We start from the raw sequence: 17076 nt of genomic DNA, 5'->3' as shown, positions 1-17076 counted from the left end.
CTCTCTCTCTCTCTCTCTCTCTCTCTCTCTCTCTCTCTCTCTCTCTCTCTCTCTCTTTTCCCCTCTTTTTCATATGAAATGCAGACCATATTAACCCACATTATTAGCCACAAAAAAAACTGAACTCTGGAAGTGTCTGTGCTCTCAGGCACCCAACACCACACAGGCCAGAGGGGCCTATACTGAGCGCATGTGGAGGGCTGGAGACAGGAGCTTCAGCCAGACAGTCCTCAGCTTGAGTGAAGACCAGAAACAGCCTCGCTTCCTTTTGCTTGGTGAAGTTTGGTGTGACCGTCCCTTCCCTGACACGCGGGTCTCACCTCACCCGGGCAAAACTCTGACTCTGTACCCCAAGGAGGCCCTGGGCTTTGAGCTGGTTTTTATCCTTCCCTTCAGTGGGATGAGTTCTTTTATTTAAAATACAGTCACTTTACTGCACTTTGGATTTCTCACTTTAACCTTGTCATCTTTATTGTCCCTCGCATCATCCTTGTCAAATACAGTAACCATAATTTCATGTGTGATTAATTAGCATTAAGCAACTTCCTTTTAGCTCTATGTTTTACCATAGTATTTCTTGAAACTTTATTCTAGTAAACTCTTTGTCATCTAACAAAGATTTAAAGAGATTGAGAAATTCTTTTCAGTCAATAATGATGAAGTTTATGTGTTGCATATACCATGAATGGTAATCTTCCAAGCATTTAAATATAATAAAATAATTATAGCAACTGTAACTGTACTGAGCATAAGCTCTGGGAATACTTACTAGTTCAGTGTGTCCAGTCCTAACTATGTATATAAGCTGTGCAAATTTTAGGAAAAGTTTTAGAATAGTTAGAGAAACACCCCCTGCTCCCTCCTTCATCTGTGTTTGTCTGTTGCTAAGACCAACTTTCAGCCTCAGTAATTTGTTCTTTGTAATCAGCTTTACCTTTTCCCCGTGTCCTGTTTTAGAATAAAAGATGTTTCTGGGAGAGTAAGCAGGGGTGGCACATGAGGTCCCTTACATGTTACTGTACGGTTCCCTAGATGTCGTCACTCTAGTGACAGTGGCAGGGTGTGGGTAGGTCGAGTAAGTATAAAGGAGAAGAGTGACATAGGGGAAGGAAAATGGAACTTACCCTGGGGAGGGGAGATCTTGCTATTTAATAATTTCACTTCATTCAGGATTTGCTAACCAAAGCCTAACAAAGCGCAAAGCTCTAGCTAAAGGATCTTTTGAGGCTGGGAAGTGTTTGCTGTCTCATGTTTTGGCAGCAAAGAGCACTTGATTTTGTGCCAGGAGATTGAGATGTTTCTTCTGAGTATATATGAAAGGTACGAGACTTTGTAATGTTCAGAGCAGACTCTAAAATTCGAGTGAGTGATCTGAAGTGGATTTTTATGTTCCCCGTGCTAACCTTCTCAACACTCATACCAAGCTGAGTGGTCTTTGAAAGCACTCATGCATCTTCTGTCTCCATTTACTGGGAGTCAGTGCATTAGAAACTGTCAAGAAATTGATGAGCCTTTCTAGGAGACACAATTTAAAGTTGCTGCCATTTTTGCCATTTAAAGAAATGCTGTCCCTTGCCTTGAGGAAAGCTGTGCTAGTAACACAATTTATGGTCTTATAACTCAGGGATTGTTGTTCAGTATTCGAATGACAATGGGATACTGTGGCATTTGCTTCGAGAGCTGGACTTCATGTCGTTTCTGGAACCACAGATCATTTCCATTGACCTGCCGTGGGAGGCAAAGACACCCGCGACAGCTTTCCGATGGTGGCAGCCCCAACATGGTGAGTCACTGCTCCCCTTTCCTGGTATCCGTACCCATCTTGTATTATGCATACCTTAATCTGCAGTCAATTTCTGGACAATTTGATTTGAAATTGTGGTTGCGAAGATGTCCATATTGCTGTGTAACAAGGAGCCTTCTCCAACTCCTTTTTCATTTGATTGCAGGAAAGCACTCAGCCCAGTGGGCTTTGGATGATGTCCTTGTCGGAATGAATGACAGCTCTCAAACTGGATTTCAGGACAAATTTGATGGCTCTTTAGATTTGCAAGCCAACTGGTATCGAATCCAAGGGGGTCAAGTTGATATTGACTGTCTCTCTATGGATACTGCTCTAATGTTCACTGAAAACATAGGTATATATTATCACCAGTTAAAGGGAGGGTATTGGATTAACTAGAATTGAATTAGCTATAACTAAATTAAATAAAATTCAGAAGGAAACTCTCTAATCCAAAACTGCATGCCTAATTGCTTTTGCCAAGGGAGAATGTTGGAGAAAAAAAGTTGTAACGTCCTCTAAAATAAACTAGTGAGCCCAACTTACTTTCAGAGTGAAGGCCTAAGACCGTAGGATATCCGCCTTTCTTAAGGTCATAACGGTCTTCAAATTAGCAGCCTTCCATCTACTCCAAGTCTATGGTAACCATTTAAAAACAGTAACCACGAAACCAAAAGTCAAAGCACACCTAAGGCACTAAAGAGAAGCTGCAATTTTTGTTTGCTCTTGAATATGTTGATTGCAATCATAAATGCCAAATAAGAAAAAAGCATTCAACTTTTTTGTTTGTTTGTTTGTTTCTTATTTGGTAGGGAAGCCTCGTTATGCTGAGACCTGGGATTTTCACGTGTCAGCGTCCACCTTCTTGCAGTTTGAAATGAGCATGGGCTGTAGCAAGCCCTTCAGCAGTACCCACAGCGTCCAGCTCCAGTACTCGGTGAACAATGGCAGGGACTGGCATCTTGTCACCGAAGAGTGTGTCCCTCCAACCATTGGCTGTCTGCACTACACAGAGAGTTCAATTTACACCTCGGAAAGATTCCAGAATTGGAAGCGAATCGCTGTCTACCTCCCAGTCTCCACCAAGTGAGAATTGTCATTTGGCTGTGTGTCAGCACTTCAGGTTTCTCTCACCTAATTTGAAAATAATTGTGATTCCACTTAGGGATTCTATTACAGTTCATGATAATTATGTGTGGCAAGCGCCGGGAGGAAGACAGAAGCAAGGTGTCCAGGGTTGCAGTGTTTAAATGTGGCCGGAGACTTCCAAAAGTTTCACCGCGCTGAACTTTTCTGTTCTTTGGCAGCCTGAAGGCCACCCACCAGATTGTTTTTAAACTGTTGTATGCATAAATCTTTGCTCAGAACCCACACTGACACATTCCCACTGAGAGGTATGAAATCATTACATGTAGGAGAGTACCGTTAGGTTTTTGTTTTTGTTTTATCTCAGGACCACAGAATGAATAGAAGGTTAGTTCCTCTTGGGAATGTTCTTGTCATTTTGCACGTCTCCTCTCCGGAGGTGAACTAAGCTCAGACACCCACTTCTCTGGGGCAGGCATTTGGGTCGCCTGAGTATTTGTTTGGAGCTGCAGTACATGGTTCTGACTGGTTTGGACCATGTCACGCCTCCCCCAGGACCTTTGCCTCTCCCTTCCTGTGCTGTTCTGAATTGCAGGGAAGTTGGCCTCTGTGGGCTCCTGGCCTTCTGCACCCACTGGCTTCCTGATAAGTTTAGACAGGGGCGGACACTGGCTAGCAAGAGAGGAGAAGATGAATAAGACAAAAATCAGGGTTTTCCTCAGCCTCCGTGTGACCCTGACCCTGGGCACCAGCAACAGTCTCCTCCTTGTATCCCTCCAGCCTTGGACTTGTAGTGGCTTCTTGACTTCACTGATTTCCTTAATCTGATTTCCTCACTTCCTCTATTGGCTTCTCAGCCTTGCCACTAACTGTGCATACAATTCTCTCTGTGTTAAATGCTTACATGGTTTCTAGTTTCCTGGTTTAATTCTGATACAGAATTGCATATCCAAATCACAGGGAAAAGTGCAAGAAACCAAAGAATGTTTAGACTTGCCTTAAAATAGCGTTCTGCAGATCCCCAGAGCTTTACGTAGTGCTTGCCTATAGCTGATTTTCTTGTCAGTATTGGGGATTACTTTTCATTAATTAGTCAGATTCTCACTCATACTGGGCAAGCACTCTACCACTGAGCTACGTTCTCAGCCCTTTCTGTTAATTTTGACACAAGGTGTCTTCAGTAAGTTACCCAGGCTATCCTCAAACATGAGATCCTTCTGCCTCAGCCTCCCAGGTAATGGAACTACAAGCCTGTGTCATTGTGCTCATCTCCCTTCGTTTTTAATTCAACAAAATTGTATTGAATATTTGTTAAGTTTTAAGTATCCTGATGCTAAATGAATAAGCTGATGCCAGGACCCACAACATATATTACTTAGGAGAGCACATATCTGAGCATCTATTTATCATACAGAATGATGCAGAGGTGAATTCCCTGGGATACCGTTGAAGCACAGGAGGAGGACGCCTCTTCCACTTGGGCGTCTCGGGGGGCTTCTTGATGTCTCTCAGCTGAGTCTGAGTGAGCGGGGCTCATCCAGAGAGGGGCGTGCAGAACATTTACACTGTTGTGAACCAGAACAAAACCCACAGGCCAGCAAAAGCCTGAGCTGTTGTGGAAATTCAAGGATTCAGTGCCGCCGGAATGTAACTGAGGCATGAAATGGGGAAAGATAGGCTTGAAGCCAGGAGAGGGCGGTGGTGGAGGGACTGTGTACATCTTCCTAAGTGTTTGGGCCTTGGCAGACCATGATGAGTCGGGGACCCCTGGAGGCACCGCGGTAGTGACTGATAGACCCCACACCAAGTCCCCGTGCTGGCGGCTGGGCCACATGGGAGGGAAGAATAGGACCAGCAGTGGCACTGCTGGAACGCGGCTTTGGGAGCCTGCAGTCCACATCCCAGAGAGCTGGCAGCTGCTGCTGGCCAGGCCGGTCTGCAGGGAGGGACTCTTGCTGTTGCTGGTGAGGTTGCCTCTGTTTCTGACTCAGTGTCTCCCAAAGAACAGATTAGAAACACAGCCGAAAGTGCAGGAATTCATCCGTCATTCTAGCCCTCACCTCTCAGCAGCCCCAAACACAGAAGCAAAATAGCAGGCTCAAGTGGGTCACTCTCAGAAGATAGTGGGTTTTTCTGAGAAAATGCTTTGGAATAGCAAAAGGGGGACCTCACGGCCAGAACTTTGTAAGATCCCAACTTTTCCTCATGTCTGTCACCTCCAGTCTCTTCTCTAATACTGAGTAGCAGTAAAAACCTGAAAGCAAAAGCTAAAATTCAACTTGGATTTCAAAATCACAATCAAGCAATAGTTAAAAATGACGTTTGCACCTTGCTGTGTCTATGGACTCTTCTAGGAGAGAAATGCTGAAGGAGGTAAATGGCACATTTTCTGCTAACCTCTATGGGTAGAGCGGAAACAGAGCCCTGGATGAGAAGAAAGTCTCAGGGAAGAGGAAACTGGGCCCTGAAAGAGGATGTTGTAAAGGGAAAGGGAAGTGAAATGTGTGTCCTGTGCTCTCAAGATCGTTGCCAAGCCAACGGTGTGTTTTCTTGCTCAGTTCTCCCAGGACGAGGTTCAGATGGATCCAGTCCAACTACACTGCAGGGGCTGACTCTTGGGCTATCGATAATGTGGTACTAGCCTCAGGGTGCCCTTGGATGTGCTCGGGACGAGGGATTTGTGATGCTGGACGCTGTGTGTAAGTTAATAACGCCAGCAGTTTCTCTCTTTATAACACACCGGTCAGACCAGCCCAGTGAACTCATGACAAACACCTTTCCTCACCCATTTTTCCTCAGGTGTGACCGGGGCTTCGGTGGACCCTACTGTGTTCCTGTTGTTCCTCTGCCCTCGATTCTGAAAGACGACTTCAATGGAAACTTGCACCCTGACCTCTGGCCTGAAGTGTATGGTGCAGAGAGAGGGAATCTGAATGGGGAAACCATAAAATCTGGAACATCTCTCATTTTTAAAGGGGTCAGATAAGATTCTACGTCTCTACTCTCGACTACTGCCAGCCACTTCTTCACTCACTGCCCCACACAAGGGCATTTCTGAATGGTTCCGATGGCGTGTGGTTTCGTGCAGCATTATTATCTTCCAGCTCACGACATGTCCTGTCTCCCATTTAGTGCAGTCACTTTTTATAATCATTGAGGCATAAAACTTTTCCAAAGCTTTGGTGGCTAGACCACAATATTTTTTAAATGATCCTATGAAATATCTTTCATTTTTTTCTTCCATTTTTTTCCTTCGCCAATAGAACTATTTGGTGGCGACTTTAATAAAACCAAACATTTAAGTCAGATAGAGTATTCTCAAACATTGCTAGTGTATTTCTGTATTTTGCCCTAAACGTCTAGTTAAACAAATGTTAAACAGTTGATGAACTCAGCTGGCAAATCTTCATGTCTGAGCACAGGCTGCATCCGTCCCTCTCTGCAGGGGGAAACTGACTAATCTAAGTGTGCAAATGAAATCGTTGACAGAAATCTGCATGGGTTTCTGTACAACCTTAATGACTAATACCCAACACTCAGAAAATTAGGCACCCTGGAACTTTTCCAATTACGGTTAATAAATGCCAGGTTTCATCCTGATCAGAATCTAAATTCTTACCAAGTTTTAGATGAGAAAAGAGTAATGTTGGAGAGCATGAGAGATTTACAGGTCCCTAAGAGATCTGAAGAACTGAAGAAATTGCAGTAGAACATTACAGAGTGGAAAACCCTGCTTTTCGCTTTTGGTTTTAGTCTTGTCTGAGACTTTAGCGGTGGTTATTATCAGCTAACCTCTGACCCATCTGAAGCAGCTGACAAGACCAGGAACAGAATCCCTGTAACTTTTCATGATTCAGAGATCTCTGCCTGATAAGTTTTAAGCAGCATAATTAACCTAGTCCTATAAACAGAAGGACACACAGTCTTTTATAAAATTTTCCCTTTATCATCTAGATGCAAGAGTCACCAAGCATTCAATGTGTTGGATATACTATCCACCAGCTGTGCGAGAGGTACAGGGCCCAGCGTATGCCATTCTGTAGGCTGCAGGTTGACCTAGAAAGGCATTATTTTATGAAAAAGGAAATGATGGTCTCTTTGTAGATTTAGGAGTAATATCAGCTATTAAAATAGCTCATTGGTTGCAAAAGAATTCTTCTCATTTTGCACAGATGGATCACTAAGCCTAGATAAAGGATGAGCAAAGAAACATATCTGTGTGAACCACAATGTGTGTGGCAGCAAGGTTTGACCAATATTGAGTGCTGAATTAGAGTCAAATATTGCAAATACGAAAGAGGGATATTTCCACATTTCAGATCATGCCCACTTTCAACAGAATTTCATATTGAAGCAATATGAAATGGGTCCTTTTATGGGTGACTTGTATTTCTCCATGGGAACAGTTTTACACTTTCATTCCATAATCAAGGGAGAAGAATAATGAAGTAATATCCCTTTATGTTGATGTTAACAAGAGATATTTATTAGCTGTCTATGAATTATCCACCTCAGGTTTTTCATTACAAGCTGAAGAAGGCACCTTTCACTGCAACTTCAACCTCCACACACCACTGAGATGTGAAAGAATCCACAACTCAATGCTTTCATGTGTAGAAAAGGAAGGGAGATAGACACATGAAAAATAAGGCACTGGTTAAGCATCATGAACTGAGCAAGGCAGGGAATTATTAGGAGTAAAGGATAAACAAGGACTAGAAATAAGAGTCTTTTTCGAGGCAAACTTCAGTCCCAGAAGTATGATTCTATGGTGTAAGAACTTCACAGGAGGAAATAAATGTGGTTGCTGTTTCATTACAACACCAAGTAACTCTCAGATTTGAAATTTCTTCTCTCGAAACCAAAAGATAGGTTAATGGACAAAACACTGGTGTCTTACAAAGAACAGAGGATAAGTTTCAGAATCTGACATATGTAAGTTCAAATCCTACCATCATCTCTTCTAAACTGTGATCTTGAGCAGGTCACCATCTCTTTCTGAATTTCAGCCTCCTTTTCTGCAACACGAGAATAATAATATCTTTCTCCTAGGAACCATTAGTGCTTTGAATTAAGAATCTGTTTTAGAACCTGGCATGTGGTAGGCACTCAGTATGTGTACCATTTTCAAAGTAGCTCTATTTAAAATTTTTCAGCTATTGAACACTATGATATATAACAGATGTTCACAAGGGAAAATGTGCTCTCTCTAGCTAATATTACATCTGACATTTGTTAGTGGGATAATTAAGAAATCAGTTGACAGTGTCCACTGAGTATCCCAGCCATAGACCACTGTAGAGTCACTTCATTCCGAAGTCACAGCCGAGAAACAAGCCCTGTTTGGACCTTGGGACATAGGCATAGTGAGGTCTGTCTTACTGCTGTCACCACAAGCCCATGCACACATGAAGAGAGCAACCTTTCCAGCTGTCAATCCCAAGCAACCAGAAATAGTTAATTAGCAGAAAAAATTACTAAAGCTAATGTGATTCCTTTTCTCGTTGCTTGTCTTCTCTGCATGAATGCTTACAGCATAAACCTGGGGACCTGCCTTAGTTATGCCTTATTTAACTTGGCTGGCAGGGGTCCGGGAGGCAGCCTGAATGAGAGCCTCCTGGGGCTGGCAGAGCCTCAAAGAAGGAGTAAGTTTCTTAGGCTCCATGGAACCCTGAAAAAGTTACCTATTAGTTCCTGGCCTCCAGCAGGAGCACTCTACACATTTTCCATCCCTTCCTCCTTGCTTCTTTCACCTCATGCTGTGTCCAAAGGAGATGATGTTTTTTTAAAGGCCGGTAGATACATAGTGCTATCATTTTTGCAGCACTTTTTATAAAAGTCACAGTAAAGTATCATTTAGAGGTGAGACAATGGAATTGTGTTACACAAGCAGTAGGAAATGAAGGCCACAAAGAGGAATAAGGATTGTTCAGTTTTTCCTTTTGAACTAGTCAGAATATTGCTTCTCCATATTATGTTTAATTCTTACTTAGCTAAGGTAAGTTAGTTATAGAAAATCAGAGGAAAATTTTGCAAATGAAATAAGGTTGCTTAACACATCTGTGTTTGTTTTCAGGAAGGACTAAGGATGCTTATATCAAGAGATCTCAATTGTACCAACACTGTGTATGTCCAGTTTTCACTTAGATTTATAGCAAAAGGTAAGCTTCTCTATGGGTATGGCTTCATTGTTTCCCTTCAAGATAATTCTTCCCCCAAAAAGAAATGGCACATTAAAGGGCCCACAAATTTTGTTATATGAAGAGCTAACCTAAATTTGTGTACATAAATGCCCACAAATGTTTTAATGTAAGGAGAAGATAACTACCGATTTTAAATGACTTCATATAGCTGTAGTAATCACACTAATTCTATGGTAGTTAAACTTACCATCGTGTTCCTGGATCCACCGCTACTTCTTGGCTATAAGAATTTCACATTTTTAAAAATGAAAATTTCGGATTTTGAATAGATAATAACCTGAAAACCTGTTCTTTGTCATTCTGACCTTTCCTGTTTGGCCAAATGTTTTTGTAAAATAATGTCATTATGGATATAATAAATTTTCAAGTAGCTTTTTGTTTGTACCCCAAGAGTTAAATGTTTGACCCCTTGTAAAATTGTGATCCCATGTATAGTCTAAATGTTTTCAAAATGTTTTGATATAATGTGTCCTAAGTCCAGAAAGGTATGTTGGCATATCTGAAAGAGAAGGGGACATATTACTGTGTGCGAATCCGAGACCTGATGTGCTTTTTAGAAAATGTGTTTGGAAAGCCCATCCTGTCCTTAGTTTGAGTTACCTCGGAAGCATTTGACCATGAATTCTCTGTGTAAATGTGTGTGCACTAGGTGGCACACTGATGTCTAGAGAGTGAGCTAAGAACGTGATCTCTCCACTTCTGTCACACCCGTCTTATGCCCATGTTATCTTCTTCGTAGGCACCCCGGAGAGGTCCCACTCTATTCTACTACAATTCTCTATCAATGGAGGAATCACTTGGCAGCTGATGGATGAATTTTATTTCCCTCAAACGACTAACATACTTTTCATTAATGTTCCTTTGCCACCTAGTGCCCAAACCAACGCTACAAGATTCAGACTTTGGCAACCTTATAATAATGGTAAAAATCATGTGTTCTGTGATCAAACCGGACAGTGCCATGTCAGTGTGCTGTTTCTAAGGTGTAGAGAAAGGGTTTGTAACTGAGAGGCTTACTCCATAGCGCATATACCTTTATCATCTCTTTGTGCTTGACTGGTAGGTTTTTTTAATGATATAAATATAGCTGAATTCTAGCATAGAGCTAAATTTTTTTTTTTTTAAGAATCCAGCAGTAGCCATTAGGCTTGCATCAGTTGTGACTACATTTTTGTTGAATTCACTCAGGAATACATAGTTTTTCTGAGTCTGGCACTTTATTAGTGAAATAGAACAACATTATAGCAAAATGCTGTAGCAAAGTAAGAGGGACTTAGACTGGGGAGATAATACCTTATAAAATATGCTCGTCATAGGCAGTTGCTGCAGTGATAAATTAAAATGAATGTATAATCAAATTGCATTTTCAAATGGTTACAGAAATATTACAAAGTTGTAACACTTTCTTTCTTTATTTCTATTAACTGTTGACTATAAAGGACCAGATATTTCCAAATTACGCATTTAGATCACATGCCTAAATAAGCATGGAGATAACACATTAAACAGATTCTTTGTAGAGGTAACACAGAAATAGGTAAGCTAAATGTACTTCCATCTCCAAAATGTAACTATTTCTTTTTAACTAGTAAGAAAAATATAAAATAATTTAACTTAATGTGAAATAATGGATTTTTGCTTAAGTGGATTCATTTTCTCCATATAGATAGATAGATAGATGATAGACAAACACGGATATAGATACATATATAATATATGAGATTATGTAAGATAGATAGATATCTATCATATGATCACCGAACAAAAGTCCAATAAAAAAATATATAACCAGCCTCAAAATTGAGAGGACTAGGTTGGGGATTTAGCTCAGTGGTGCCCCACCTGCCTCTCAAGTGCGAGGTCCTGAGTCTGAGTCCAGGTACCAAAAAATAATAATAACTGAGGACTGCCACCTTCGTGTTGTGTTTGGAATGCTTACATGATACTCTCTTGATTCACCAACCATTTCATAAGAAAGAAAATGAAAGAGAGCTCCTGGAGTTAAAACTGTGATCAGATTCAAGAAAGAGAGGTAGGTGATTTTATTTAAAGCATCAGGTTATTTCTACAGGCTCCTGCTTATAGATCCTTCTTGCTATTCTGTGAGAACTGTACTAAAAGTATGACTCACTGAGGAAATAACCAGGGGAACCACGAGGTCCTCGCTTGGCATGGTCTTATCACCTTGCTCCATGTTCAGCCCAAGCAGTGCTTTGTAGAAGCAGCCTGGCTTTTGCCCTTCATCTCCTCTGCTCCCTAACATCTTCCTTAAACCTCTGGCCTGAGTCGACACCTTGGACAGTCCAAAGAGTGACCTCACTAGTTTTCTGTACATTCCCGTGTCGTCCAGTAAACACAGGAGGTGTTGAAAAGCACCAAGAAAGGATTATGTATCGAAGAGTATTGCTCTTCTGTGGTAAATAAATAAAACAACTCAACAGTTATTATCCGAGGAGCATTTTAACGGCCGTAGTTCTTCAGCCTGACTGAAGCAAGATGCTAAGAAGCCATGGGTTGATCCTATAAAGTTATGAGTTGTCCCTTGAATAGAACAGTTAGGGTACTTGGGTTTGAAGTCCACTGGCTGCTCCTCTGCACAGGCCAAACGCCTGACACATCCCTCCAAACCACCAAACCCAACTCAGCCCCGTCCTACTGGTAAACCCTGCCAGCACTGGAGGGACAGCACACTTTGACAAGCTGTTTGTCATATCTTTCTGAAATAAGTGCAGTGGTTCTATGCTGTACCAATTAAATATGGTTGCAAGCTTAATTCTTTTCACCATTTGATCGCCATGAATATACTTGTATGGCTCGTGGTGGGTTTTGCCAAAAAGACATAGGTTTAAACTGTTGTTACTGAGTTTCTTCTGTCTACTGTCTTCCAATGAGCGAGAATGTCCACCTGATTTTCATCCTGGGAAAAACTTGTTCTATCCAAAAAAAAATGCTTTAGGTAAGAAAGAAGAAATCTGGATTGTTGATGACTTCATTATTGATGGGAATAATTTGAACAACCCTGTGATGCTTCTGGACACATTTGACTTTGGGCCCAGAGAAGACAACTGGTTTTTCTATCCTGGTGGTAACATTGGTCTTTACTGCCCATACTCTTCAAAGGGAGCGCCGTAAGTGTTCAATTGAGGAGCTAAAAATGAATCACTGCTCTGTACAAATCATGATGAATTTTTACCTAAACTGATTCCTTGTTGTTTTGTTAAATAACAGCGAAGAAGATTCAGCCATGGTGTTTGTCTCCAATGAGGTTGGTGAGCACTCCATTACCACGCGTGACCTAAGTGTGAATGAGAACACCATCATTCAGTTTGAGGTATTTGACTTTGTCCTAGTAGGAGAACTTTAAACTGTCACACAATTTCGAATATTGGTTTTAGATTATTTGTCTTGATTCATCCCCTAAATTAGAGTTATTTCTTAAAATCTCAAAATTTAAAGACCAAATGATTCCTAGGGGGAAAATTGTTATGTCTATTTTAAACTTTCTGTTATATTATCTAATTTTATCATATGCTTTAAATGCTTTTAAAAGGTAGGACTTCTGTGCTTTTTTAAGAGCTCTTTTGTCAAAAGAATTCAGGTAAAGCGAATTGCCTGTAATTGAAAGGTTTATCAAATGCCAATAGTTTACTCAGAAGTTAAAGGAGTAAGTTCACATGTATACACGTGTGTGCACTCACACACACAACACGTATGCACATACACACACTGCTTATCACAGCCAGTTGCTGTGATAACAAGAAAATGCTAATCCTCATTAGAATAAGGAAATTTTTCACAGGAAGAAATACATGCATTTATTTACATTTTAGTTTAGAGCACTTGAAAACATAGGGAAAAAAAGAATGCAATGGTTATTTTCCTAACGGTTTGAAAGCTCTTTGCATAGAAATGAGTATTTCAGGTTATCAGGGCAGGAGAGGGAGAAATATGGGAGAAGTAGGTCAAAGAACTCACACATACTTGTTCTATGTAGGATGAATAAATCTAGAAATCTAATGCATAGCATGAGCTATAGTTAAAAAACGTACCATGTAATGGACATGTGCTTGGAAGGTAGATTTTAGGAGTCTTTCACACATACACATACACACAAGTGATGGACAGTTTAACTTGCTTAACTGGAGTGGTCATTCTCCTATGCATATTATATCAAAATAGCATTTTATTCACTTGAAATACATACAAGTTTTTTAAAAGTCTTTCCTCAAAGCTGGGAAATAATAACATTGATTGTACTGTTTTATTTTGATATTGAATAGATGTTGAAGGTTCTTTTGGGAATATTTGGAAGCTGTCATAAGAAAAACAGAAGGTATTCCTACCTAGTAGAGTTGGGGAGGGATTGTGGGTTTAGGGGAAACCGTCTTCTCATTACAGTTTGTTTGGTTTGGCTGTGAAAATGGGCCAGAGGCACAATTTGGAATTACTTCAGCCTTTGCCTTTCCCGCTTCCTGGTTTATTATAAAATGAGAAAAAAATAAAAGTTTCATGAGGTCTTTTGGTGTTCTTTATTTTTTTTAAGTGTAACTTAATGATTACTCAGGCAAAACAGAATCTTGGGTGTTAAATATTTCATCAGGACAGCTCCTGGGAGAATGGACCCTCGACCAGAGTGACGTGGTGAATCATTTCAAGGCTGCTGCTCTGAGGTAATCTGTGTCGTTTGTCTTTTATCCCAAGATCAATGTTGGATGCTCCACTGATAGCTCGTCTGCTGATCCGGTCAGACTGGAATTTTCAAGGGACTTCGGGGCCACCTGGCACCTGCTGCTCCCCCTCTGCTATCACAGCAGCAGCCACGTCAGCTCCTTATGCTCCACCGAGCACCACCCGAGCAGCACCTACTACGCGGGGACCACGCAGGGCTGGCGGCGGGAGGTCGTGCACTTCGGGAAGCTGCATCTTTGTGGGTGAGGGCTGCGCTGCCGCTGCTTTTGTCTTGCTTCACAGTTTGTCCCTGAAGCCCTTGACTTGTCCCTTCCCCGGGGATGACCCGTCCATTTCTCTCTCAGTTCTCACTTGAAGCAGAGCAATGAATATTTCAAAGCTAGGATGCAGAGCTGATGTAACTACTAACTTGTAGTTTGCAATTAGATTTAAGAGCACACTGTGGACCACAGAGTCCCAAGGTCATTACCCAGGTCATTATCAGGTCAAATGGGAAGCAACGTACATACAGTTTTAGCCTAGTGTCTTCCCCGCACCCCGCCATTTCCCCACTCCATGCTATAAATACAGTTAAAATTTAGTGCATTCGAGCATCCACCTATGTTCCTAACGTAGGAGAGGACATGTGGGGAGGATGGAACCCCCTCAGCATAGCCCTGGTGCTTCATGAAAAGAAAAATCATTAGCACTTTTCCCACAGGCATTTCTACTTTTTCAGCCCTTCTTAGCATTCTTGTTACATGTGTTTGACTCTTCTGTTGAAAAGCTATTTGGAGATAAAAGACTTCAATCCTGATAGGAATGAAATGAAGAGTATAGTTAAAAAAAATAAAACTAATATTAAAACTTGAACAAAGGGATGAAGTCAACAAAGCAGCCTGCCTCAGAATTTCTGTCTTTTCTTTCAGAATAGGGAATTCATTCTTTCAGAATATGTCAAAAGAGAAAAAGAAAGTAGGACTATCACACTTTCAAGATTGGAAAGTTTTATCTTCCTGATGTGAAACTGAACATAATTAGAAGTCTTAGGTCTTCAAGCAAAACAACTAATGCAATACTTTTGAAAAGAGTGAAAGGGAATTTTCAAAAGTCTACATTCACTTTGAACCTGAATCCATTCACTCCTTATCTCACTGGCATAATTTTCATAATGTGATTGTCACAGACATAAATATTTTCTATCTTGACCACATCATTTACTAAGCCTTGCTATTACAACAGAACATTATCTTAATAGAAAATCCACCTGTGTTTATCAGGGAAGCGTAAATAGCTCAGGAAAAACTTTTTATCGAAAATTAGGAGTGTAAAACATCGTATATTCCAAGAAATGTAAAATTCTTACAAAAAAATGGAAAAATTCATTGGCAGCATCGGGGGGATTACACAGATTCCATTCATGAAAATCCTGTCTGAGGACCTCAGTAACGGGTTTGTGATCCTCATTTTTAAGGTGCTGACATGAACATCACTCAGCAAACCACAGCCCTCATTATGTGGGGCTCTCAAGTCCAAGAAATTTGGAGTCAGCTGTGGCCAGAGACCCAAGGGTAGCACCGGAAGCACAGCTTCCGGAAGCCTGCAGGGTGGACCATGGGGGAAGGGCCTAGATACAGAGATGTTCTGTCACTCCACAGTACCTATGTTGAAGCTGTAACCTCTGAGGTGATGGCACTGGGGATGGTATGAGAAGGTGACTAGGTTGTGAAGGTCAAGCACTCATGGAAGGATTGCTTCCTTTAGTGGAGAAGCCCCAGAGAGCTGCTGTGCCTCTTCCACTACTCGAGAACCCAGGGAGAAGACACCATCTATGAACCACAGAGCAAGCCCTCACCAGACACTGAAACCTTCTGTTATTTATAAGCTACCCAGTTTATGTTATTTTGTTATAGCAGCTCAGACTGAGATACCTCTAACTAGAATGTCCCACCAGACTCCATCATGGTATTGCTGAAAAGCACTCGATTTTGCTTTTCATGGACCTCTGATTTCCTCACATTGTCCTGTTCAGAATATTTAAGAAGTACACAATTTTAAAGAGAGGTTTTAGGCCACAATTTTAGAAATTTTTACCAACTGAGGCTTGCTTCAACAAGTTCCCACCTAGAATTTGATGATTCTATCAAAATGATGTGAAATAAGGTCATGCAGATCTATCAGTGAGAGGCACTGAGTGACAATATCCACACCGGGACAGGGTGCAGCGGCATGGAGACGACCTCACTTAGCATTTGGTGGCATCCACCGTGCCGTGTTCACACATAAAACCTGGCAGTACAGTTTGGAAATTGGAGCAAGAGAAATGTAGGCAACTGTATTTCACCCACTGGTAAAAATTCCCTGAACGAAACACTACTTTGTAGTAATGCACAGAATTTAGACTGTCCTGTTATTTGTGTTTCGTGTCGTTTTCATTTCTATGAACAGAAATTAAACGGGCTAAAAAGGCAGGCCCATTCCAAGAATGATATAAACCTGCCTTTCAAGCTGCCTCCAACCATTTCTCTGAAGGGAAGAATACGCCTCAGTAGTGTTGTCTAGTCCTTGTTTCAGAAAAAGAATTAGCTCTGTTCTTAAAACTCACACAGGCATGAATTGCTGGAAGGCAAAAGTTAAATTGTCTCCATCTCACTGAACCATTCCTTAGTTTGTATTCACCATGACACATGATAATGGCACAAATGCTAGCTGCTAAAAAAAATCGCGAAAATTCATGGTAAAATTACTCTTTCCTGTGACTTATTGGACACTAGCTACACACCCACGGGTATATTAAATGTTTCACGTGCCAAATGCCCATTTGTCTTTTGTCTGGCAACTCACGTGTGAAACACCAGCATTGAGCTTCCATCTGATTTTATTCACATCACCTTTGTGTCCTTTGGAATTTTTTTTTTTTTTTGTCCTTAAAACTAGTTGTTTTAGCTTCATGCAGCTTCACACTGAGTCAACCCAAAACCCTATTTAATGGAGGCAGTGTTGTGTGCTTGAAATTTTAAGTTTATTTTTAAAAGCAGATCCTTTGAACACCACTGCCTTGGGAGAACAGGTGCTGACAATTCACCAAGGAGGATGGCAGTGGGGGATGTTTAAAATAAGACTTCAGCCAAAGGGAACCACAGTGAGACCAGACCCTGCAGCCTATTTATCATAGCGCTTGTGGTTTCTGTGTCAAGACAGGTGAACAATAATAAATATCCAACCAGTGGGGTTCATTTGTATTCAGAACATTTGAATAAATAAGAAGTTCAAAAAAGCCTTTGCAGGCTTTTGTTCAAAGAAAAACTCCAGCGCTTTCCCTCAGCTCAGCAGCCT

The 17076-nt window shown here is 41.2% G+C and overlaps 1 protein-coding gene across 1 annotated transcript in view; it reads left to right on the top strand.

Moving 5' to 3' along the window:
• The window catches only part of Reln (reelin), a 295852-nt gene that overhangs the window by 226155 nt on the left and 52621 nt on the right, over positions 1-17076 (top strand). The window contains exons 32-41 of the mRNA XM_033755897.1: positions 1625-1783; positions 1950-2138; positions 2596-2869; positions 5428-5568; positions 5669-5846; positions 8946-9030; positions 9812-9994; positions 12029-12200; positions 12301-12403; positions 13774-14003. Of these exons, the coding sequence (XP_033611788.1) occupies positions 1625-1783; positions 1950-2138; positions 2596-2869; positions 5428-5568; positions 5669-5846; positions 8946-9030; positions 9812-9994; positions 12029-12200; positions 12301-12403; positions 13774-14003 (1714 nt within the window). The remainder of the gene's footprint in view (positions 1-1624; positions 1784-1949; positions 2139-2595; positions 2870-5427; positions 5569-5668; positions 5847-8945; positions 9031-9811; positions 9995-12028; positions 12201-12300; positions 12404-13773; positions 14004-17076) is intronic.

Source organism: Fukomys damarensis, unplaced genomic scaffold (genome assembly GCF_012274545.1).
Source record: "Fukomys damarensis isolate Sample0158 unplaced genomic scaffold, DMR_v1.0_HiC HiC_scaffold_4, whole genome shotgun sequence".
Taxonomy (NCBI): domain Eukaryota; kingdom Metazoa; phylum Chordata; class Mammalia; order Rodentia; family Bathyergidae; genus Fukomys; species Fukomys damarensis.
This window is presented reverse-complemented; position numbering and strand designations above follow the sequence as displayed.